This window comes from Leuciscus leuciscus (genome assembly GCF_965113295.1).
Source record: "Leuciscus leuciscus genome assembly, chromosome: 21".
Lineage (NCBI taxonomy): Eukaryota > Metazoa > Chordata > Actinopteri > Cypriniformes > Leuciscidae > Leuciscus > Leuciscus leuciscus.
Window position 1 is genome coordinate 33,408,060 of NC_138745.1, and position 27,977 is coordinate 33,436,036.

Sequence of the window (27,977 nt, forward strand, 5' to 3'; positions counted from 1 at the left end):
AAACATATCAAGTGAAGACGATATACATCACAATCCTGAGTCTTCAAGTTTGTCTCACCAACGAAAACTCGAGCTCTTTTTCATCAGAGGTGCTGTTTCTTCACGGACAACACGCTACACGACACACTCTCTACAGCTACCATGCGAAAATCTGTGGCTTTACTTCAATGTATGAATAAATATGTGTGTGTGTGTGACAGCATGTCTCAGTTCCTGTCCCTGCCCTTTATCAGAAAGGGGCGGAGCTAGTGGGCATGACAGACTCACAGTTTTTAACTCACAGTGTTTGTGTTGTGTGCCATACCTGTGGCAAAACCAGGTCAGCAACCCTAGAAAAAGCAGCAAGACGGACAGCACCAGCAGTATGGGCAGGATGTGTGTGCTGAACGGGTCCTCTAAAGGAAGAAGGAGAGGCAGTCAAAACCACAGTGAACAAAAGAACAGGAAACTGGCCCGCGAACAGAGCCGCTGGAGCCGGAACAGACACACTTAGTGTTTAAGTGAGGTATGGCAGCCAGTCAAGCTAAGGCATTATTAGTGATTTAATAGAGAGGCTGGAGCTGTTTTGACTGTGAGGATAAGCATCGCTCATTCATTTAACAGCAGGTTTGACAAGAATCACCCGCTAAATCCTGCGATCAGCACTTTACTGCAGCAGTCTGCGTGATCCACCGCAGATTTAACACTAATACACACTAATGCTTACGTAATAAACACTGACAGCGACCAGGGAGGATTCACATTTCATCTCGCTGATAAATGTTATACAACAACAAAACATTGTTACAGTATTGGTTCAATCGGTATTGGTTGGTTCACATTTTGACCACTGAGTTTACAACAGTTTTCCAGTTATTTGTGAGAAATGTCGACATTTTGTCATAATTTTATAGAAGTTGCAATCAAATTTATTTATTTTTAAATAAAAAAATCAAAATTTTCCAGGTCTGAAAATGTCTCAAATTTAAAATAGCTTCAATAAATAATATTAGATATGCTGTAAATAATAATAATAATAATTCTGACAGTTACATTGTATTTTTTTATTAAAACTTTAATGTCCTGTAGAAAACAATGCATTCTGGGCATTATATACTACAAAAAGGTTCGATATAGAACCTTTTTTTGAGGTACAAGAACAAATTTGACATGAATTTTCAGCAAAAATAATTTTTTAATTTGCAAGAGCCCCCCTTCATGTTTTTATGCTCTGTAAAAACATGATATGATCAATAAGTTATGACAACATGTTTTTACATTGCTTTAACACATCAAAATAAGTTAAGCAATTTTCAACTTTTTTAAGTTATAGTTAAGTTTCAACCCATTTTTTAAGTCAGTAAATATAATTTAAGTTGAAATGACTTGAAATGACTGAATTTAAGGCAGCAACTTTTTTTTTTACAGTGTGTGTGAATAAGATGACATCATCTAGCGCCACCTAGAGTGAAACAGCTGTATCATAGGATCCTGTTTTCACATACGCCAGTGACTCTTACAAATGCCAAAATGAATGGAAAGCAGAAGTACAACAGACAATAACACAATGATGGATGGATGGATCATTTGATTGCAAAATAATACAATATACAGCCTATATAAGACATTCTAAAGGTATTATTTCTTTATTAATGAATTTATCTTCACTAAATTGCTAAATAAAGTATTTGTGTGTATGATAAATGTGATACTCTGCATTTAGGAAAAAAAAACAGTAATGCTAATTTTATTATTATTATTATCAACTATAAATGATGAGCACTTACTAATGCCATTGGTCTCTGTTGAATTGGATGTGTCTTGTGGCGCTTCTGTTACGACAAAAACAAGGACCATTGTGTCTGCAAGAGAAGAAGAGAGCATATCAGTAAATTATTTCGAAACATTCTGATCATTTCCTTACTTATATGAGACTCTTATTCACAAACAACAGAGCAGAAAGACATACAGCACTTTATTAATGGACACAGACAAAAATGTTTCACTACTTTTCCACTAGATGTCACCAGAGCCATTTATATACAGTTCCAGTACGAACACTTTAAATCCGAGAGCATCTCTGCACTGACATTTAAACTCTTAAACTTCACTTTCTCGTAGATTACACATGATTATTTAGTTTTGGGGGGATTTTAGGTGCACATGTGCTATCAAGCGGGTTAAAAATAAGATCCTTATCTGAATTAATCTAGAATTTAGAATTCTAGAATCTGAATTTAGAGGTGGTAAAGGGCTCATAATCTGTTCATTATTAAATCTAAAAGGGTATTTTTAGGGGAAGCAGATTATTTACTGTTCCCCATCAGTGGTGTCTGCCGTTCCCCTTAATCTGCATATCACATGATTGACACATTTAGCAGTGGCAGAAGAGGACAAGACTGAGTCTCTCCTCATAATTTGCTCTCAAACAGTACATGATCAAATATGCATCATACTTTTGGTTAGGGGTATATTTTAAATCCCTAACCCACAGTAAAAGTAAAAGATCTGCTTGAAAGACTAGTAAATGCACAGATGAGCAGAGTAAGCCAGAGAGAGAGAGTCTGTTAGTGTGTGCTTGTGAATGTAGGCCGGCCTCTATCTTCTCTATCTGGAGGCCAGATGTCGTGGGCTACTTCTGGGCAAAGCCACAAGAATTGATTCAGTCTCAGTTCTGCTATCAGCGCTGCTCGAGAGAGATAAGATACTCCACAAAACACCCACGCACAGCCGCTGATGCTCCTCATTGAGAAAATGAAGTGGGTGCTGCTGCTAATTCACTAAACCAGCACAACGCATATATAACAGACACCGGTTACAGACAAATCCCTGTGGTCCTGCAACGCAAACCACTCAACATTAGAGAGAATCCTGGAGGTGTTCAAACTCCAAGACTGCCAAACTATCAGCAAAAGTAGGGTAGTTCATGTGAAGTTCAAGCGGAGTCAATCTGCAACTATTTCAGACAAGTATTGCATTCCATGATTATACATTTGAATACAAAGTACAAGGAGTACGTATCTGTACAAATGAACATGCTGATTTTACATTGACTTCAACACTCATTCCTGGCATTATTCATTAGTGCAGGTTATGCCAAAGGTACACTATACCGTTTTAAATGTTTTTTTTTAAAGAAGTCTCTTATGTTCACCATGGTTGCATTTATTTGATCAAATATACAGTAATATTGTGAAATATTATTATAATTTAAAATAACTGTTTTCTATTTGAGTATACTTTAAAATGTAATTTATTCCTTTTCAGCATCATTACTCCAGTCTTCAGTGTCACATGATCCTCCAGAAATCATTCTAATATGATGATTTGCTGCTCAAGAAACATTTCTGATTATTATTAATGAATTGAAAATAGTTGTACTGGTTAATATTTTTGTGGAAACCATGATGCATTTCTTTTCAGGATTCTTTGATGAATAGAAAGTTCAAAAGAACAGCAATTATTTGAAATAAAAAATAGTTTGTAACATTATATGTTTTTATAGTCACTTTGGATCTATTTAAGCCATTCTTTCTGTAAAAATATATATTTTTATTATTATTAATTAATTAATTAATTAATTATTGATTACTGTTGATTATTATGCATTAATAATTATTATAAAATTAATAAATAAATGATTCATTAATGTATTAATTATTTATTATGTTTTATTTATTATTCTTTTAATAGAAATTCATGCATTTCTATTAATTATTAAAATCTTACTGAGTCCAAACTTTTAAACAGCAGTGTATAATATATTACATCCAGATGATAAAAGACATCTTTAACCAGCTAAAACGGTCTCCCAGTCTGACTACCTGAAAAGTCCCCTTTAAAACCAGACACAAAACACCATAATAAACTGTTTGTCACACCACAGAACTATGTGCTCTGCAAAAAGAGCAGCTTATAAGGTTATTATAAATTTAAGAAAACTTTTTAAAGTAAAATAAGTAAATAATGGAGAGTTACATCACCCAAAATATACACTTTCCGTTATGCATACACATACTTCACCTAAAATCCTGATTATGAAAAGGTTCATGGACATTTTTTCTCAACTACTTCTTGTTGCATTATCAGCGTACACCAGACTTTCTCCCTGGTAACCTCACAGACTGCATCATTCATCAGCCGGGAGTGAAATAAAGTGCTTTCTGCATTAGCCGCTGTGATAAACCGTGATCAAATGCTGCATTTTCCGACAGTATCCCAGAGCACACCGGAGTCCGGAGGGTTTGAGTCGATACACTGTCCCACAGCACTTAATAAAGAGCTGAGAGCTGCCTGCAGTGGCACAAAGACTGATGGCAGAATTATAATGAGAAGAAATGACCCTCCCCGTTTCATGCGGTATAGGGCCGATAGCCAAGCCCAGGGAAACAACTGCACAGGTAAGCATGAATATATTTATATTCCATAGCATACATATAGACTGGATCCGAGTGAATGCATGCAAATGCACAGAATCTTGCAATTGCATATGCTTTTTATCCAGAGGGACATCAGTATGTCTCTGTGGAGATGCATGGGTTGAGAGGTATTGTTCAAGGGCACAGTGGGGACAAGGTTTCCTGTTCAGTGCACACACACACACTGCTGTGTTTTTGCTAGGACACAGTGGGAAACTGTTAAAGTAAGTGGGGCAAATCAGTGACACACATAAATCTTGTGTAGCCACACTTTACTGCAGGCAAATGGGTCTGACAAATCTGTGTCTCTCAGACTCTAGAGTGTTAATAGACTGTGTGGAGCTTCTCCAAAGTCCCGTTTCCTTTAAAGACAGAGATTACCTCGAAAAAATTTTAATATAAATACAAATCTGTCATCGTTTACTCCCCCACATGATGTTCCAAACCTTTTCTTCAATGGAATAATACAGGAATTGTATGATTGTCTCTTTTTCACAATGACAGCGAATGGAGACAAAAAAAAATAAAAAACATAAATATATCATAAAATTAATCCATGTGATGTGTGTGCCATAGTCTAAGGCTTCTAAAGTCATAATTTTGTGTCAGAAATATAATGAAATGTAAGTCATTACTCTATTTTTAGAAATAGAAAGAAACTAGCATTTTTATTCAGCAAGGATGCATTAATAAATCAAAAGTGACAGTAAAAATGTTTTTTTAAAATTGTTACAAAAAAAAGTACTTTCTATTCATCAAAGAGTCCTGAAAAAAAAAAGGATCACCGGTTCCACAAAAAATATTAAGCTGCACATCTATTTTCAAATTTTGTTAATAATTAGAAATGTTTCTTCAGCAGAAATCAGAATATTAGAATGCTTTCTGAAGGATCATGTGACACTGAAGACTGGAGTAATGATGCTGAAAATTCAGCTTTGATTATAAGAATAAATTACATATTAAAATATATTAAAATAGAAAAAAAAAAATTATTTTATGTTCTTTATGTTCTTATGTACAACTTTTTTAACATTTTTTTTTTTGTAAAGATTACATTTAGATTATACACAACACAGATGATGGTAAAGGTAATATAAATCCCCTAAAAATAGAGGAAATGAGCATGCACAATTAAATATTTAATATTGATGAATAATACAAAAAAAAACTTGTCACCTAAGAACCTATTTGGTACCAATATATTGTGCATAAAGTAAACGATGACATAACTTTTATTTTATTCCGAGTGTTAAAACAAACTCAACACTAATGCTAATTTGTACCTTTACATAATTACATTGAAACCTCTCCTCCCGCCTCGCCTGTCCCTGTGTCCCACACTTACCTCCTTCAGAGAACATGTGACGTGTTTGCTATGGTCAGGATCGTTCTGCTGTCTTTGCCCTCAGCATATAGGGCACTTCTTACAGTCATTACTGTAAATAGGTCATGGGGTAAAGCTAGCAGACAGGCTCCTTTTATACGAAAGACATTAGCAGATAGCCTTGGGTGAGGCCTTAACCCGTCCCCAACATGTGCCGGAAACGTCCCTGGATGCACTCGCTGATTTAAATGGTAAGTGAGACCATCTCTGTTTGTGTGTTTGTCTCTAAGCTGCTAACCATGAATTAATGACGCTCTGTCGTGGGGGTTTTTAGCCCACACGAAAACTCTAAGCGGCCGCTATAAATGAGGAACGCTCCTCTGTTCGCACAGACATGTCATTTCCTTATGCAATCAGCAAAAGCAAGAAGAACTAAAGTATGTGTGTATGCTTGTGTATGAAGTGTAAACGTACTTGGGTTGAATGTGTCTGACCAAATTATCAATGCATCTGAAACTAATGTACATATGTAGAGTATAGATATGTTGATTTATAGATATGTATCTACACAGGCAGCATCCAAACTGAATCTGATCTGGACTTGATTTCTACTAGGAAATAATTAAGCCATCATAACGGAAAATGTAGGGAGAAACTTGTTTCTAAAATAATTTGCCAATAATAATATTTCAATAATGTAATAAGCATAAAAAATGCACAAGTAAATATTTATAAAGGTGGTATAATGCCCTTTTCACAAGATGTAAAATAAGTCTTTGATGTCCCCAGTGTGTATGGGAAGTTTTAGCTCAAAATACCCAGCAAAAACGCACCGTTTTGTGTCTGTTCCTTTAAATGCAAATGAGCTGCTGCTCCCGGCACAGAGGGCGGAGCTTCAACAGCTTGTGTCCTTTTACCTCACACAGACATGCACTGAAAATTTCTAAAACTTAACCTTTTATGTTCATATCGGATTCAGACAAATATGGAGAGACTCAAGAAGAAGTGACAACATGTAGACAACATTTCTGAATGGTTAGTTGATGAATTTATGTAGCTTATGTGTAGTTATCTTCTAGTCACTGATTAGCATATTCTGTCATGATAATCTATAAATTATGTTCCCGGGGGCGGAGTTTATGTAAATTTTAGGGTTAGTGACGTCACTAACCCCGGAGGAATGTTTATTTATTAATTTTAAGGAATTAATTTATTTAAAAGCAAGTATCTCCCTTTGCTGTGAACTTTGAGCAGATGTTGTTTATGCTCAAACAGCAACATTACACACTAACTAAAGTTAGAAAAGTGAAATCAAATTCAACCACTCCTTTAAATATAATAAATAAAAAAAGGGTGAGATTCATAGCTTATTAGTATTTATAAAGTAAAATATAGTAAACTCCTTCCTTCTCCATGTAGACTATTGACTAAACAGTAATTTTACAGATTGCAGGAGCTGCTTACAGAAAACACAGCATTACCAACCAACGACATCACTCGACTGTCATCATCAGCTTATAATCAGGTGACGCGTGTCTGTCTTATAGTAGAGATACAACCGAAAATAAGTGCAGAGGGAAAGACAACAAAATGTCTCAAACACTCGATGCCATGCACAACATGCCAGCACACGTGCGACAGCCACGACGGAAAAATACTTAACTTAAAGAGAAAAAACACAATCGTTCAGTTAAAGCTGATGTGAGCCATTTCTGCACCGCAAGTGTCAGTAAATGTAATCAGTTTTTGGGTGGTTTATCTGGGCATCAAGCAGTTCACCCAGCATGACCAGCCGAAAAACACCAAAAACTCCTCTATAAACAGCAATACATACAGAATGTGTTCGGAACAAGTGACAACGGCCCGTTGAATTATTAGCACCTCGAGTGTGCATTCATTCAACGGCCCACAGTCAATTATTCCACTTATTCTGAGGTTACCACACCCCAAAATGATGTAGATATTCAGATCAGAGATATTTAGTGTGTGAGAATTACCTCAGTCGGGCTGGATCTACTTCAGCCGTGCGTTTCCCTGAAAATAATTGCAACGTTACAGTTTTTTCATTTTCATTCTCCGAATTCCTGGCATGTCTGACAGAAAGACTCTTCTGAACGCTGCTTGCTGCTGTTAAAGATGATTTTGGCACGTTTCTCCCCTCATATCATCCTGTTCTATCTGTAAATGTTATTTGACCAAGATCTTCACAGAATGACAGTGTGACTTTTACACTCTGTCGCTCTCATTTCATCTCACTTAGCATTTCTGACACGTGAAGAGCTCGTTTGCATTAAAACACGACAAGTGTTAAAGTGTTAAAGAACACATCACTTTAAAAAAGCAGACTAAGACAGAACATAGACACAAGTCACAATTTTTTGTGTTGATATATACACATACAGTACAGGCCAAAAGTTTGGACACATTACTATTTTTAATGTTTTTTAAAGAAGTTTCTTCTGCTCATCAAGCCTGCATTTATTTGATCAAAAATACAGATTTTTTTTTTTTTAATATTGTGATATATTATTACAATTTAAAATAATTAGTTTTCAATTTATTATAGTTTAAATTATCATTTATTTCTGTGATGCAAAGCTGAATTTTCAGGATAATTACTCCAGTCTATCACATGATCCTTTAGAAATCATTCTAATATGATGATTCATTATCAAAGTTGGAAACAGTTCTGCTGCTTAATATTTTTTCATAACCTGTGATACTTTTTTAGGATACTTTGATGAATAAAAAAATAAAAAAAAATAAAAAAATAAAAAAGAAGCAAATGTTTTAAAAATAGAAATCTTTTGTAACAACAATATACACGACTGGTCAGTCATTTGGGGTCAGTAATTTTTTTTCTTTCTTTTTTTGAAATAAATCAATACTTTTATTCAGCAAGGATGTGTTAAATTGATAAAAAGTGATAGTAAAGAAGATTTATATTATTAGAAAATATTTTTTTATTTTGAATAAATGCAGTTCTTTTTAACCTTTTATTCATCAAATATATTAGGCAGCAGAACTGTGTCCAACACTCATAATAAATCAGAATATTAGAATGATTTCTAAAGGATCATGTGATAGACTGGCTTCATCTTTTTAGGCAAAATATAATTTGTTGCTCATTCCTTTTGTTTTCTGTATGGAATATGACTCAGACGTGTTCTAGACAGGTTTTCAGCCAAATAATCTACTAAACTGATCTTTGCTGGACCTACTGAGCGCTGTTCTCCTGCCTGCTACAATACCGTCTCTGTGAATCAGACGGACGGATCTGTAGGAAACTAAGCCAGGCACATTTGGTCTAATTCAGAGAAACCTCAAAGCAAAGTCAACCCTGGGAGACGCCATTAAAACGAGTTCAACCACCAGAGAGCAAAGGCCTTTTTATTTTCTCATTCTATCTTTTAATAATCCTTTTAGATCGCATTTAAGTTCTTTCAGTTTTCATTAATATCCTGTCTTATAAGAGGAGGTCTTTATGCTCTTTATCTCTTTCTCGAGATGGTCCATCTGTCATGTGGGTTTTTACGCACTGACCCATTTAAGAGAAAGAGACTCACCCAACACACAAACCCACAGCGACCACCAAACAACAACAACACCGCGAGTCTCGACCGTCAAGTTAACCCTCCACTGAAAGACACATGCATTAATGCAGGCCTGCAGAGAGAGGTCACATCACATATATAGAGACCCGAATGATGCCAGACAGCAGTCGCATCATCTTCCTGAGGGTTGCCATGGAAACGTGACAACCGATGTGGTTTGAGAAACGAAGATTGCGGCCTTGGGCTCTGCATGAGAAACACACGCACACATATGATCACGAAAAAATGCATCAATATAGAGAACCTCCTAGACCACTAAAAAGATCCAACGTCAAAACTCGTATTTTTAGGACAGATATTTTTTATCATAATGTGACTCTACGTCGAACATATTGACCACAAAATTCATTCTTGCTGGTTTAAAACGTGTATTTTTAGTCCAGAAACATTTCTCGTCGCTCATTTCACTCTGGCGTTTGCTGAAATATTCCCTGGAGAAACACAATCTGACACGCAAATCAATTCTGCTAGCCATCCGCAGATTGAACGAGAAGCTAATGCTGGTTATGCAGTAATGTGGATTTAAACAAGTATATTGCATTTGCCAAAGACCCGTCTCATACAACTACACCTTGTTGCCAAATCTTGAGTAAATAAATCAACCAGCTGAAGCCGAAGGGTCGAGCGAGAGAGTCGTCTTGTGCCAGAGCTAATGGTGCTTCAGGCATGAACAACTCACTGGTTTTAACAAACATATTGTTTTTCTATTACTTTATAGAACTTATTTAGTCAAAATTTACCTGTTCCTTTAAGCTCAGCAATTTTAGAACATAGGAAAAAGTGTTATCATTAATAAAAACTAAAAATCAATCTGTTAAAACGCATTTTTGTAAATTGAAATGAAGCTGACATAAAGTGAAATATGAATATTAGAAGAAAAAAACTTACAAGAAAATTACAAATAAAGTAAGTTAAGCCAAAGTACTAACATTTCAAAAAAAAAAATTAAACTGAAATAAAAATATATTTTTTTTTTTTTATATATTTTGTATTATAAATGAATATAAAAGTACACTGTTGTAAACATATATATATATATATATATATATATATATATATATATATATATATATATATATATATATTTATGTCCTCCATTGTTAAGTTTTCCAGAACACTTTATTTTCCAGTAAAACACCCCACGGTTTACTGAGAGAGGCCAACACCTGGTCAGGCCAATAAAATGGAACAATATTTAACTGTTCCATGACCACAAGTAAATTTCAAACAGACACCCTGTTAAACACCCAACTAGAGTTTTATGTGCATCTGGCAAACGTTTCTTTGAAGATGAGTGTGTGAGGACAGATGTACGTCACAGGCTGTGCCAGCTGAGCTTTTACATTCTACAGTTCAACAGCTGATCTTCACAGCCAAGGTAACCGGTGATTTCACATGAAACGAAAGCCCAGTTCCCCAAACACAAATTAATCCTGAACAGATCAACATTAGCAGATTAATTCTAGGGTTTATACTTTAGTTGAGTGATGCACATTTTGTGTAAAATCTACACTGATGAACTTGACGTTATTAAAAGATTGATATTTGGCTGGAATAAAAATTGCTCAGGAACCTACAAGTGAGAAAAATGTGCCATACTAACTTTACACGTCCTGTAAAAAAATAAAATAATTTTTTATATATATATATATAGATTAAAGTTTTTGTTTACAATTTTTAAAAACAACACGTTTATGAAAAATGTTTATATAAAATGATAATTTTTCATAAACTTGTTTTTTAAATATATATATATATATATATATATATATATATATATATATATATATATATATATATATATATATATATATATATATATATAATACAGTGTGTGTGTGTGTATATATATATAAATGAAAGTTTTTTTTACAGTTTTTAAAAACAATGTTTATGAAAAATGATATATATATAGAGAGAGAGATAGAGAGAGAGAGAGAGAGAGAATTTTTCATAAACGTATTGTTTTTAAAAATTAAAAAGTGTTAATTTATATATATATATATATATATATAATTATTATTTTTCATAAACGTATTTTGTTTTTAAATTATATATATATATATATATATATACACACACACACACACACACACACACACACACACACACTATATTATATATATAAACAATTATTTTTTTATACTGGGAAATTCATTATGCTGAGAATTGATTTACACGATTTTGTAAGTTTTATTTCTAATCTTCTCTTGTTGTTGAATTGTTGAAATTTCAGTTTTGACAAAACTATGTAAAACATTTAAAACAATGCGCATTTACACAGACAATACAATTTGTAAATTCTACTAAAGTGAATTTTGGCTCATGAATATTAATAAGCTAGCGGGACCACAGAATACAACACAGCATCAGTGCAAGCTAATTAATATTCATGAGCCCAGTGTTTCTGTACAGTGATATCACAAGCCTGTCGTATTGCATCAGAAGACTTGGAACATAGAGCACAAGTCATATGAACTACTTTCATTTTATTTTATGATGTTTTATGCCTTTACATTATTAAAATAGTTTATTCCATGTCACATCACAACCAGCTTTTCAGAGCATGCTCAAGCTTTTATTTGGACGTAACACAGCAGGTTCAGTCAGATCATTCTCACCCTGCAGAATTCCTCAGAGACTGTTTCCAGATGCCCGGCTCTCAACCTGACAGACTACAGCATGCCGTGCTGTGTGGGAGCAGACTGCCAGTGCCATGTTGTTGATTAAGGTTGCATAAGGATGTTTTTCGCTCGGACTGGCTTGTGAGAAAGAACTATAAAAATCTGGGCCGCACTGGATTTACACTGAGCGCTATTGTCCTGATCACACACACACACACACACACACATAAACTATCCCCGCACAAACACGCACTCACAACAAGAGGCCACTGATCTGAGCCCCTTCAGGCCGAGTGTCTCTCTCTCTCTCTCTCTCTCTCTCTCTCTCTCTCTGCAGGCCGGGTCACATGAGGGGTGGCATCATACAGAGGGGGCGTGGCCACTGCCAAACGCAGTGCCAGTCTGACACATCAGAGCAAATAAAGAGGCAAACATGGTAAAGATACTCATACCTCCCAAAACACCCACAGCTGCAACAACCTGAGACAAAATCTGAGACTGAATCGCTATATTCTTTGAGTTTAAAGTCAACATGAAGCTGCATTTGCAACCCATTTTGCTTCTAAAATCGGAAGCATTTCTGAATGAAACAGGATATTGAACGAGAATAAAAAAATAAAAAAACGTAGGCCGGGACTTGATTGTATATATCTGAAATTGATTGTAATGCAACACTGTTTGGTAACACCAAACTAAAATTATGTATTAAAAGTACTTTTCATTTATTGATATCAAGCTGAAATAAAGTACAAACATTAGATGAAAAATTTTAACTTAAAAAAATGTAAATGAAAAATGAGAGGTTTTGTCTTGGCTACTAATTGAAATGAACATGTTTAAATTGAAGTACTAAAATTACTAAAAGTAAAATTAATAGATTATTTAATTAAAGCTAAATAGAACTATTTCAAAAGAAACAAATAAAAGGACAAAAGCACATAACACTTAAATAAAAATAAAGCCAATTACAAATATTAATATAAAATATAATAGAATGTGAATAATACTAAAATAACACTGCAAAGCAAGTTAGAAATTGATGCATTTTTTTTTCATGAATTTTGCACAATAAAACAAAACATAATTCAATTTATAAACTTTCTCATCATGCCTTTGGTTTATTAAAGGTGAAGTGTGTCATTTCTGCACCACTAATATCACCAAATGGAATTGAATAACTAGATCCCAAATACCACAGGGTTATGTTCATCTATAACATAAAACTGCACACTTCACCTTTAACGCCACATTTGACTGACAGATACTGCAGTGAAATAAACAGCCAATCAGAGTCCAGCTCTCACCATAAGCCCCACCCACCCATGACTGATTGGATTAGAAGAATGTCAGTCTCCGTTGAGGACACTACACAGGACAGAGTTGTAAACCAAGGGGAGCCGTGACATTATAACACGCTCTGATGAATCGGATGGTTCATTGTGAGAGAGAAAGAGTGTGTGCACATGTTTGTGTGTGTGTGTGTGTGTGTGTGTGCTGGCATTTTATTAATGAGACATGAAATCCATGCAGGAAAGCAGGGGAGGGCAATCCCAGCTTTGATTGGTCCTGAGCCGAGACAGCGCAGGAAATGAAAAGACTCAAACGATCGTAGAGAGAGAGAGATGAGAGATTGAGCAGACAGAGGAGGAGAGACGTCTCGAGTGTTTTACCATCATTAAAGATGCTGAAACGCCGTCTGGATGGAATCATCGGGTTAATAAGAACACTTTGTCCACATTCCAAACCTTCTTATTCACAGAATGTTTGCGCTGCTCTTAGAATTATAATAGCTTTGAAGCTGCAAAAATTATTAACAAAGGACCATAAAAGTATTACAAATGTAGTCCATGCTTCTTGTACACTATATTCCAAGCCTTTCAAAGTCACATGATAGCTTTGAATGAGCAATGACATTCAATCATGTCAATTCAATCATCAATGCATCTTATTTTCTTTGAAACAAATTAATTATTTTATTCAGCAAGGATGCATTAAATTGATATATATATATATATATATATATATATATATATATATATATATATATATATATATATATATATAAACATTTATGATGATGCAAAAGATTTCTATTTCAAATAAATGTTCCTTTCAATTCATCAGATAATCCACAGTTTCCATAAAATATGTTTTCAACATTGATATTTTTTCTTGAGCAGCAAATCATCATATTAGAATGATTTCTGAAGGATCATGTGACACTGAAGACTGGAGTAATGATGCTGAAAATTCAGCTTTGCATCACAGGGATAAATTACATTTTAAAATATATTCAAATAGAAAACATTTATTTCAAATTGTAATAATATTTCACAATATTACTGTATTTACTGTATTTTTGATTCTGCCTTGGTGAGCAGAAGAGACTTCTGCATTAAAAACCTCACAGACCTCAAACTTTTGAACGGCATGTACGAGTGTACGTGGACTCAAAAGAACAGAGCAGCGAATAAAGGTCGACATTTGTGCTCATTCCTCACATTAAGCTCTCATATGACTTCATAAGCCTTGGATGACAGCACACCGGTCATACTGACTACTTTTATGGAGCTTTTTAGTCATTTTTGGTCTCCATTCAGCCAAGATACTCTCCTTTCATTTTCTACAGAGGAAAGAAATCCATTCAGGTTTGGAACGACATGAGTGTTCTTTTTTTTTTTTTTTTTTTATGCTGTGAGAGAAGAGAGCAGCAAAGCTCTTGTAAATATCACAGTGTGATGAATGATAACAATCAGGAGGACAACCTCCAGTCTGATAGATGAACGGCACTTCACACACTTCCGCTTGGCGTTTGGAGCGGACAGACCGGGCCACATACACAGGGTTTCTGATGAGCATTTGTGAGTGTAGACGTGTTAGTGTAGAGCTCATGAATGTACGGGTGATTCGCAGTGGTTTTGCTGACAATATAAAATCAACCAACTCTGTAAATAATCACGATGATTTAAATGTGCTTTTATTTGGCCAATGAACTATAATTTAATATTCTGCAGCAAAAATACTGGACAGCTGAATCAGTTTAAACTGTTTGTTGTAATGAAAAGATTCAAAAAAAAAAAAAAACTAGAAAACATGATTATTATTTGAATTATTTAAAACCATTTTATGTGGACTTTTTTTGGACTGAATCTAATTCGGAACAATCATCTATTTAAACCATTTCAGAAGAAATATACATAAATATACATAAAAAGTTTGACGACAGTAAGATTCTTTTGAAGAAACTAAAGTGTCCACAAGTGACAAAGACATTTTATAATGTTACAAAAAATATAAATTTCAAATAAATTCAGATTTTTTTATCTTTCTATTAATCAAAGAATCCCCCCAAAAAAAAAAATATATATATATATATATATATATATATATATATATATATATATATATATATATATATATATATATATATATATATATATATATATATAGTGTTTTTACAAAAATATGAAGCACTGCTTACATCATTGATAATAATTATATTTTCTTTTTCTTGAGCAGCAAATCATCATATTAGAATGATTTCTGAAGGATCATGTGACTGAAAATAATGATGTTATTTAAGTAATGATGCTGAAAATTCAGCTTTGATCACAGGAATAAATTACATTTTAAAATATATTCAAATAGAAAACATTTATTTTAAATTGTAATAATATTTAATACAATTATTGATTTTACAGAATAAAAAAATAAATAAGAAAAGTGGCCTTGGTGAGCATACGAGACTTCTTTCAAAAAACATTTTACCAACACCAAACTTTTGAACTGTAGGTATGAACAACAACATAGAAAATATAGGTCAAAAAGCTGAAAAATGTCATCCATCCCTAGAGTGTGTGTGTGTGTGTGTGTGTGTGTGTGTGTGTGTGTGTGTGTGTGTGTGTGTGTGTGTGTGTGTGTGTGTGTGTGTGTGTGTGTGTGTGTGTGTGTGTGTGTGTGTGTGTGTGTGTGTGTGTGTGTGTGTGTGTGTGTAGCACATGCTGTCCTCCATCTGCCGCCTGATAAGTTATTTCCTTTCCTGTGCAGCCAGGTTTCCTGCTCGAGTCTGAAACACTCCTTAACCTTTGGATAAGATACATACACTTCCACACATTCCTTAAACAAGTCCTGAACACTAGTACACACATGCACAGACTCACAAACACACACACGTTTGCACACAACCCGCTGGGATATCTCCATGTCTTCAGGCCTCTGTGGAGCGTTTGGTAACAGCTCTGATAATGAGAAACGCTGTGCCAGTGAAGCAGCAATAACAGGAACAATGAGAAAACAAAAAGAACAAGAAAAATCCTTTGAATATTCCTGCAGACTGAGAGGATCAGAGAGTGTGCTGAACATGCAGCTTTCATTACGTGTGAAAAGATGAAATAAAAATGAACCCGACGGGCCAGACTTTCTACGCTTGACTTATTTGACTGAAACTGGATCTTAAAAACATTAGTGTGTTTGCGTGAACATAAAAAGATGGAGGTGAGTATATTTAAGCTCATCATGTTTTGTGGTAAACAACAAACAATTTTTTTTTTTTTTTTTTATCTAGATTAAATGCAGGATATTCCTTTAATGTGGCCAATATCATGGGATTTTTCTTGTTCTTTTGAAATGAGAGAAATGTCAACATACTCTAACATTCACAACTCAAAAATCCCTCCTCAGTTCATCCGGAAAATGCAAAAACATCTTTCTCAGAAATCCTTGCATATTGACATCACAACCACGAGCTCATTAACATATGACCAACCATATTCACGTCATCAACATCTATTCTGTATTCAGCCAAACTGCCCTCTACAGATGAGTCTCTTCAGATGAGCCTGTTTAATACTAAATGTGAGGGAGAGGCTGGAAATGTGTCATTTCAACTATTATGCCCGAGTCTGGCACAAGACACCATGACAAATCTTGGACTTCAGAGAAAAAAATTACATGCAACAGCAACAATAAAAACTTGACTGACTTTGTCCAGACGTATTTACTGAGGAAATGTTTTGACCATACCTTGAGCAGTGAGGTTTCAGTGTATGATTTGGAGGTCCATTGTAGCCGGCGAGCTGTAATCCAACCGTCACATCGCTCCTTCAGACTTACAGCTTTGCCTCATACTCTCTCTCTGAGATATCTATCTATCTATCTATCTATCTATCTATCTATCTATCTATCTATCTATCTATCTATCTATCTATCTATCTATCTATCTATCTATCTATCTATCTATCCATTCCACAGATCCACAAAGTGAACAGGTGCAGCAGAAATCCAGGAGCTCAGTGATACCTGGAGGGAGAACGAGAGAAACAGAGAGAGACACAGGTTAGATGTTTGTTCTGGTAATTATGTAAGCCAGTCATTATCGCACAATAAACCCTGACAGGGTCAGGCCCTTGTTATAGACTGCAACAGTCGGGATCTGGAAGTAAAAACTGTTTTTTTTAGTTTTTTTTTTATAAGGAAATTGATTTTAACAATAACTTACAAACCTTTAAAGACAGACAAATTGTGAGCTATGAGGTTGTTAATCCATTTGCTTCTGCTTGAGCTGTCAGCCCGCATTACTTATTTAAAAAATAATTTTATGTGAAAAATAAATAATAACTGTGGAATTTCTGATGAGAAACTACATTACCTGTGATGCTGTACAGAAAATTACAGCCATCAGAGACGAAAAAAGCAACACACAAAATAGTTTTTTAGCTCCACCCACTCCCATGAAGCACTGCGAATGATGTAATCGAGTCGATCTCCCTACACTCTCAAAATACCTGTGTGTGTATATATACAGTACCAGTCAAAAGTTTGGAAACATTACTATTTTTTATGTTTTTGAAAGAAGTCTCTTATGCTCATCAAGCCTGCAGTTAAAAACAAAAACAAAACAAAAAACAGTAATATTATGAAATATTATTACAATTTAAAATAATGGTTCTCTTTTTTAATATATTTTAAAATGTAATTTATTTTTGTGATGCAAAGCTGAATTTTCATCAGCAAGTACTCCAGTCTTTGGTGTCTTATGATCCTTCAGAAATCATTCTAATATGATGATTTGATACTCAGTTATTATCAATGATGGAAACAGTTGTGCTGTTTAATATATTGTTTTGGAATACTTTTTTCAGGATTCATTGATGAGTAAAACGTTAACAGCATTTATTCATTAAAACCGCATTTATTCAAAATAAAAACATTTCTAACAATATAAATCGTTACCATCACCTTTTATCAATTTAACGCATCCTTGTTGAATTAAAGTACTAATTTCTTTAAAAAAAAATAGTTATTGTTCCCAAACTTTTGAACGGTAGTGTATATTGTTACAAAAGATTTGTGAAAAAAGTATCTCAGGTTATAAAAAAAATATTAAGCAGCACAACTGTTTCCAACATTGATCATAAATCAGCATATTAGACTGAAGACACCAAAGACTGGAGTACTTGCTGATGAAAATTCAGCTTTGCATCACAAAAATAAATTACATTTTAAAGTATATTAAAAAAGAGAACCACTATTTTAAATTGTAATAATATTTCATAATATTACTGTTTTTTTTTTTTGTTTTTTTTTTTTTAACTGCAGGCTTGATGAGCATAAGAGACTTCTTTCAAAAACATAAAAAATAGTAATGTTTCCAAACTTTTGACTGGTACTATACACACACACACACACACACACACACACACACACACACACACACACACACTCAATTGTGCTTCATGGGATCGTAGTTCTTTCCCTCACTAAAGTCACACAGTTTTGTACCTTTGTATTTTTGTTCGACTTTTCAAAAACGTTTTCGCTTCAAATCAAAGTGTCTACTGTTATGATTCACCTCGTTGACTTGACTTGGTTCATGGCTTATAACTCTTTAACAAAGACTATTTTAAAATCCCTATGGGGAAAATGAATGAAAAAAATACTTCCGGAACCAGAAGCGAATGGGCAATAATGCACTCTATATGGCTAAATATTAAAATAAATAAATGTATTATATGGCCACATATTGAAATAAATAAATGCACATAAATAAGTGACAGCAACTTCAGAAGATTAAAGTGTATTTTTTTTTTTTTTTTTTTTACTGTAAAGTAAACAAACTGAAATGCTCATATTTTTATTTTATGCTAAATATATATTTTACAATATAATTTGAGTCTAAAGAAGAAAATGAAAGCCATATGTCTAACCAAGTTGAATGATATGTGATATAGGGGGAAAAGGCAACGGGAAAGCATGCCAAGTGTCCCGCTACCAGGACACTGACAGTAAACAGGCTAAATAATTATATTATGTTTGAAGAAAGAGACCACAAAGTGATATGAGAAGCTATATAGGAAATTGGTTGCCAGGGACAACACAATGGCCAATTATACAGTTTAGAGATATTATATACAAATATAAAGACTGACCAATCAGAATCATGTATTCCAGAGAGCCATGTACAGTAAAAATAATCTTGACACAATGAGAATAATGGGGATAATGAACACAGCGTCTTAAGATCTGATTTTCCACATGTATGTGGGCCTGGCCTTGACACTCAGGGAAAACACACTGTGTGTCATGATGGTAATAAACAATGTTCATAAATCACACATTTAGTCATTACTTTGTGAGTCACGGTTTCAATTTCAACCCATTTGCTAATCTGATTCAAGTCATGCCCTGTATTCAGACAAGATATGTCAGACTTTGTCATCAGACATCAGACAATAACATCAGACAAAGATCAAACTCATTTACAAAAATCTCAACAGAAGTCTATACTTTGCATTATATCGTCCAAAAGGCCAAAACTCAACAAATATACTTAGGTTTTGAGGTATCATTCATGTCTGTAGCACATATAATGCAGGACGAGTTAATCGATGAAGTACGTGTTTGTTGAAGTTTGAGCAATAGCATCACTAACACCAAGTGCCACTAATGCCATTTCCTCTTAACTTAATGAACGAGTCCTGTTAAACACAACCATTTCACATACACAAATTACACAGGAAATCGACTTCACGCCTCGTTCATATGGAGCTCACTGTTGCTGTTTGCAATGGGAGTGAATGCATTTAACAGCTCCAGATATTTCGCATACATAAGCCCCCACCCAGGATTTGAATCAAATTCAGCAGCCGTCAGTCCATCAGATTCAGATGGCGTTTTTAAAATTGAAACAGCTCTCGGCATCGCCACACATCGGAGCCTGAACGCAGAGATAGCTTCTGTGTGTCATATAATCCCAGCTGCCCCTCCAGAGGATGCCATACATGAATTTAAATGAGACGGAGAGATCGAATGGAGTGGGAGGAAGGTTTGGATAAAGAGTGAAAAAAGGAAAGACAATTGATAGACACGATGAGGAGGAGGAGGAGGAGGAACAGACAATCGTGACAAAGTACAATTTATCTACCTGGGAAAAGCTGCATACAGGATTTTCATGCTTGTGCAATCCAGGCTGATGAACATCTAGTCTAAGCATCCGGCATGAGTAGGGTTACCATATTACCAAGTGTTTTGTTCAGATGCATGGAATTGTGGGTGATGTGGCCACATCTCATTATAATGCAAGTGCCTTTAAATTGACCATTTGTGCAATTCCCGTAATCTTTCATCAAAAACATTACGTCTCCTCACCCAGCACAAGGGCCGTCCTACATTTTTTCTAGTTCAAAATGCCAATTTACTCAGATATACATCAAAGTAGGGAACACAAAACAATAGAAAATTCCATGCCAACTTTACCATGATAAATGGTAAATAAATTATTATTAAAAAAACTTTTAAAAAAAACTTTACCATGATAGGATAATGCATCATGCATTTGTATTTCACAATTTGCCAAAAATGACCATAATAACCATGGTTTCCACCAGATTAGAATAGTTACCACTTTAAAATCATTATAATCAACATTTAATCTGAAACACTAAAAAGTAATTTATTATTTGCGTGTGTGTGTGTGTGTGTGTGTGTGTGTGTATATGTAAATGTATATATATATATATATATATATATATATATATATATATATATATATATATATATATATACACACACATACATATACATATATATATATATATATATATATATATATATATATATATATATGTATATGTATGTGTATGTGTGTGTATATATATATAAATATAAGGTTAATATTTGTTTTACGTAGGTTTTTTATTTTATTTATATATATATGTATATATATACATATACATATATATATATATATATATATATATATATATATATATACATATATGTATATACATATATGTATATGTAGGTGTATATATATATATATATATATATATATATGGTTAATATTTGTTTTACGTAGGTTTTTTATTTTATTTATATATATATATATATATATATATATATATATATATATATATATATATATATATATATATATATAAATAAATAAATAAAATAAAAAACCTACGTAAAACAAATATTAACCTTGTTAACCAGGTAAGTGGGAGCCGTTATTGGTCGATTAATCAGCATCAGCATCTTTTCTTTCATATGATGACTCAAAAAGGCAATACAAATATAAAGTTTCCAAAAAATCTCCATGGAAATGCACGAGGCGTAACATCAATAATCACACGTCTCTGTGCCTCTCTGTGCGTTTCTGTTGTCCCTGGCGAGCAGAAAAATGTCTGTGTAACCTTTAAAGAGCAGATGAAAGCAGCAGATCTCAGACGGCGATGGCCTGCCCGTGAACTCGCTTGATGAGAAGAGAATAAAACCTGCTCTCCTCCTGCAGGTCACATCTGACGCTCTCCACAGCGCGAGTCCTGCGAGACTATAACAAAAGCTTCAGTTACATGATAACAGGCTTTCCTTCTCTGGATATGACAGCAAAATAGGTCTTACGTCCTGAGCTCTGAACACACCACAGAAGCATCCATAACGAACAGAGCTGATCGTCTGTCAGTAGCCAGCTTCATTCACATCTGTTTTATAGAATTAACCCGGCACAATAATGCATTAAATGCATTCAAAGTTCATCGGCCTAGAAAAGTGGTCCCTCATTCAAAGCTCAAACTGCACATTTTTGCAGAGTGGAATAAAATGCAAGTACGTCAGCAAAAATAGAAGCTACATTTCTGCTTTTAATTTCAGAGATATTTTTCCAAAATGAGATGTGGATAAAAAATTGTGTCTGACAAGCTTTAAAAATGACAAAAAGACCACAAATGTTAGTGCAAAATAAATAAAATAAAATAAAATAAAATAAAATAAAATAAAATAAAATAAAATAAAATAAAATAAAATAAAATAAAATAAAATAAAATAAAATAAAATAAAATAAAATAAAATAAAATAAAATAAAATAAAATATCATTAAATTGCATGGAAAAAAGAGCCGCGTGAATATCCTACAAACATAGGAAAGCTCTGAACAATAATAGCACACCGCAATTCAACCTGACACACGAGTTATGCACCACATGCGATGGGTCAGGGGTTTGTTCAAATCCTCAAAGCAAAGTATGAGCAATAATAATAGTGATTCCTTCCTTAGCAAGCACCACTAATAAATTATACAGTCAGAAAAGAAAGATTTGAACAGCTATTAAATGTGCAAAGGCCATTTGCACTGCATTTTCATGAATGTGTAATACTGCTGAGACCCACACTGCTCATCCAATCACCTTTAGCCTCTCCTGAGACGCTAAACATCCCTGAACAAACACTGTTTGTCAGAAAAAGCTGAAAAATACACGAACCAAGGCAGTTTCACTTATATATATATATATATATATATATATATATATATATATATATATATATATATATATATATGGATCTGTGTGCTTTAAAAGCGGTGTGTGTGTGTGTGTGTGTGTGTGTGTGTGTGTGTGTGTGTGTGTGTGTGTGTGTGTCCCTGGGCAAGAATCACACTAATTAGCAGCGTTTGTTCTGCCAGTAGACAGTCTTCTAGCAATGGAGATCAGGGTTTATATTTAAAACCTCCATTAACATGCAATATATCTGAGCAAAGAGCAGCAACAGTTTAGCAGGATTACAGCAACGGTCCTGTAAATACTCAACAAAGCCTCTTTGAATGAAAGTTTAGTCATGTAATGTGCGCATGTGCGTGACCCGCACATTTGGGTTTAACAGTGATTCAGGATGGATTTATCTATAGCCGCTCCTTATGTGACTCACCCACATTCACAAGAGCTGAAGACCAATTATTAATGTTTTTAATTCAATAATTCCTGGTTGTTCCCCTGAAAACGGCCCTGCATGTTGAGGCTAGTATGACAATCACTTACTAACCTTGCCTGTGCAAATTCATATCCAATCTTATCCACCCTTGCAGAACTCAACTAGCTATTTCACAACATATATGTTATATTATCAATTTCATATTTAGATGACTTTAATTGAACTTACATGTTGAATTACAGATAAAAGCAAAAACATTTCCAGCATAGTTCCTCAACCTCGAATATTGGTCCCTAATCAGCACTTTAGAGCTCAAATTGCACATTTTTGTACAGAGGAATTCAACACAAATAGAAGCTGCATTTCTGCTTATAATTTCCAAGAGATTTTCTTTTCCAAAATGAGATGCAGTTTTCTGTGAAACAAAGGCAGATGCGGAGTAGTGGCTATTTTAAAGTTGCTTTAAAATAAATAAAATAAAAATGTTTTTTTATTTATTTTTTTTATCCTAAGGTGCTCCACAGATGTAGGAAAGTCATAAAGGTTTGGAAAGCATTTCTGCTTTTAACCACTCCAGAACATTTGCCCTATTTAAAGGGTTAGTTCACCCAAAAATGAAAATTCTGTCAGTAATTATTCTCCCTCATGTTGTTCCAACCCCGTAAGACTTTCGTTCATCTTCAGAACACAAATTAAGATATTTTTGATGAAATCTGAGAGCTTGCTCACTCCTTCATAGTCTGCTAGGTAATTGATATCTGCCATCCCAGAAAAGTTAGTAAAGACATCGTTAAAATAGTCCAAGTGACTACAGTGGGTCAACTTTAAGTTTATCAAACGACGAGAATACTTTTTGTGCACAAAAAGAAAAAAAATAACGACTTTATTCAACCACCTCTTCTCTTCCATGTCATTCTCCTAAACTGTTGACGTAGTAGCGCAGCGCTTCTGGGTTGTACATCAGAACGTAGGCTCACTATTGGCTGACGCTGGTCATGTGTGTGATGCTGGCCAATAGTGAGCCTACGTTCTGACGTACGACCCAGAGGTGCTGCGCTGTTACACTACGTGAACTCACTCAGAGGAAAATGAATAGTTGAATAAAGTCGTTATTTTTGTTTGTTTTTTGCACAAAAAGTATTCTCGTCGCTTGATAGACTTAAGGTTGAGCCACTGTAGTCACTTGGACTATTTTAACGATGTCTTTACTAACTTTTCTGGGCCGTCAGATGCAATTACCAAGCAGCCTATGGAGGAGTGAGCCAGCTCTCAGATTTCATCAAAAATATCTTAATTTGTGTTCTGAAGATGAACGAAAGTCTTATGGGGTTGGAACAACATGAGGGAGAGTAATTACTGACAGAATTTTCATTATTGGGTGAACTAACCCTTTAATATAGTTTGTGCATTACTGTACACAAGATATTTGCTTGTAGAAACCGAGCCACGAGTCAAAATGATTGTCCGTGGACAGTGTATAACACAGCTTCACTGAGAGGCACTGTGGTGACTCAAGCGTTTTCAGTACCAGTGCATCAGACAGGAAGATGCCAACACGTGCTTCATCACTTCCCTACTGGGAGCGCTCGAAATATCGCTTCTAATCGCGTGTCATTTCCTGGCTCACAGAAACGAGTGACGGCCTGGATTCAGCGCCCTGATTTTAACTGGCATAAATGAGGGCAAAACTTCAATCATTAATAACCTGATTTCCCACTTTGAATAACATGCATATCTGATTACCAAATTACCACAAACCAAGCTGAATAAACAAGCACTGAACCACAAATCAAGATAAGCTAAATGTCTAACAGAAAATCCTCTCTCTCTGCGTGTGTGTGTGTGTGTGTGTGTGTGTGTGTGTGTGTGTGTGTGTGTGTGTGTGTGTGTGTGTGTGTGTGTGTGTGTGTGTGTGTGTGTGTGTGTGTGTAGCACCAATCACTGTTTTCTTTCCACTCAACTGTGTTTTATTTTCCTGGTGTGTGTGTTTGCGTCCGTGAGTGGGCATCTGTTTCCTGTCAGTGAAATATCAGGTTATAAAAGCACATCTCTGGGCCACAGCGTGTGTTGATGATACGGCTGTGTTCTGATCATGTGTCATAGATGGAAGACAGCAGGACGGACAAAGCCGGGATTCTGCCGGCCATCAGGAGGCAGATGAGGGTATCAGTGAATATTATGTGACAGAGAAACGATCTCCGGCAACACTGAGTCTCTGAGAGAGAAGATGGCTGGGAAAGAGACACGGATCTAAAGCCTTTAAGACTAAACAAAACAATCAAGAAATCAAAGTCCAATTGCAACTTCATTATGGAAGACTGAAGAAAATGTTTTAATTAAATTAAATATGGTAACACTTTAGTTTAGGGTCCTATTCTCACTATTAACTTATTGCTTATTAGTGTATACATATTACTAGGATATTGGCTGTTTTGCAAATATTAATGCCTTATTCTGCATGATATTCTATATCCCTTAATCATTAATCATAATTAATTAATATCGTGATTAATCATATCCAAAATAAAAGTTTGTGTTTACATAATATATGTGTGTGTACTGTGCATAATTATTTTGTATATATAAATGTACACACATGCATATATTTAAGAAATAGTTGCTTATATATACTGTATATATATATATATATATATATATTTGTATAATAATAATTGTATTAAATATAAATAATTTTTTCTTAAATATATGTATATATAATATATATATATTTTGGATGTGATTAATCGCAATAAATCGTTTCACAGCCCTAATATATATATATATATATATATATATATAAAATATGTGTGTGTGTGTGTGTGTGTGTGTGTGTGTGTGTGTGTGTGTGTGTGTGTGTGTGTGTGTGTGTGTGTGTGTGTGTGTGTATAAAATCCAATACAACATCTTAATAAAAGTCCAACTAGAACTTATAAATATATAAATATTGAATAAATATTAAACAATATTATAATAAATAATAAATAAAACAATTGTATATTGTTTATATATATATATATTTCTGTTTTATTAATAATATTTTAATTGCAAAGTGAATAATCCAAAACTGCAAAGTGCAATATCTGTTCAACTTTCTCAGTTGACCTGGCACTGGCAAAAAGTTTTGGCCCAACATCGCTGCAATCAAAGAAAAGTCTCTGTGTCAGTAGACCACTGATTTGAAAAGCCTTCAGACACATCCATCTATAGCTGGTCAATACTGCAATCCACTCAGAGGAACACTTCTCCTTCAGCTCACTTCCTGTCCCTCGTTTACCAGCCATCGCTCTCTTCCTCTGCTTTCTTCCTCTCAGACGCTGGTTGGTCGTGCTGCACATAAACAGCCCCAGTGGAAGAAAGGCCTGCATTGTGTCCACTGCACCTGGGCTAGCCCGGGCCGCGCGGGGGTTTTGGACTCTGGTTACGGCCTAATCTCTGAGTCTGAGAGAGCATCCCACATCTGTTCTGAACGCCAGGATGTTTTCTGATTTAAGGAATGGTTCACCCAAAAATGTTAAATTCAGTCAACCTTAACTCACCCTCATGTCATTCCAAACCTGTATGACTTTCTTTTTTTTTCTGTTGAATACCGTGAAATACTGTGATATTTACTAGGAACCCAACACTCGTCAGGACGATTCCAGCAATGGAAACCAGGCTGAGCAAAAACAGACACACAAACTGGTCTTTCTGATGGAGAAGAGCACAGGTGTAATAATGAGCTGCTCCTATTTACTTTCTGTAAGAAACTGACACTGGGAGATAGTAAACAACCTCAGGCAAAGTGAATTTATTTTTAACATTAGTTTCACATTTTTTTTTGGTCAGCCTTCCATAAAATAAAATGACAAAAAATGCAATAATAAAATAAAATAATAAAAACATATATAAAAAAAAAAAATGTGCATATTGTATAAAAAATGTAAAATATAAAATATAAAATATAAAATAAAATAATGATAAAGTAAAGTAAAGTAAAGTAAAGTAATAAAATAAAATAAAATAAAATAAAATAAAATAAAATAAAATAAAATAAAATAAAATAAAATAAAATAAAATAAAATAAAATAAAATAAAATAAAATAAAATAAAATGTTGTGTGAAAGGCAGAATGATCATCATACAGGTTTGGAATGACATGAGAGTGAGTAAAAGGATGATCATTTTCATTTATGAGTGAACTGTCCCTTTAATAGTACAGAACGCTTGCCAAGGCTTTGCTGCAGTGTGTGTGTGTGTGTGTGCAGTGTGTGTGTGTGTGAGGTAAAACCACAGGGTCTCATTAATCACCTGCGCTCTGCCTCCTGCCTTCTGCCGAGCACAGTCTTGTATTTTAGATGAAGCTAAAAATAGATATCCTTGGCAAATTGTGAGAGAACACACACACCTGTCACCTGTGATTCATTTGCGAAGGGAAGCACACAAACAAAAATGCACTCACACTCCTTTTCACAAATATACAGGGGCCAAAATGAACCTTCGCCAAACAGCAAATGTAAATAACATTGGCTTGGTGAGTAATTGAAACCAGCTGGTCAGATTGTTTAAACTAACGCATGGTTTAAACTGCAATGTAAGATGTAAAATCAAAATTGAACTACTAAAAATCATTTTTGTTAATTTTGTTAATTTTATATGAAAAACTAAAAACTTAAAAAACTTATTATTATACTTAAAAATTTAAAACATAAATAAGCTGAAGTAAAACAAACTTAAATAAAAGTAAAATAAACTTAAAAATAATTTCAAAAAAAAACTTTTTTTTAAATCACATTAAAAGCACATAACAAAATTAATAAAACAAACTAAAATTAAAACT

The 27,977-nt window shown here is 34.2% G+C and overlaps 1 protein-coding gene across 7 annotated transcripts in view; it reads right to left on the minus strand.

The window, feature by feature from the left end:
- The window catches only part of ptprea (protein tyrosine phosphatase receptor type Ea), a 78,368-nt gene that overhangs the window by 22,668 nt on the left and 27,723 nt on the right, over positions 1-27,977 (minus strand). For 4 of the 7 annotated variants that reach the window (XM_082151907.1, XM_082151903.1, XM_082151905.1 and 1 more), the window contains exons 2-4: positions 16,982-17,257; positions 1,767-1,841; positions 305-395 (exon numbers count right to left, since the gene is read on the minus strand). In XM_082151907.1, coding sequence (XP_082008033.1) covers positions 305-395; positions 1,767-1,836 — 161 coding nt within the window. In that variant the 5' untranslated portion in view covers positions 1,837-1,841; positions 16,982-17,257. Of the gene's footprint in view, positions 1-58; positions 215-304; positions 396-1,766; positions 1,842-7,718; positions 7,948-16,981; positions 17,258-27,977 lie in introns of those variants that run through there. The other 3 variants (XM_082151909.1, XM_082151908.1, XM_082151906.1) reach the window with 2 other exon arrangements.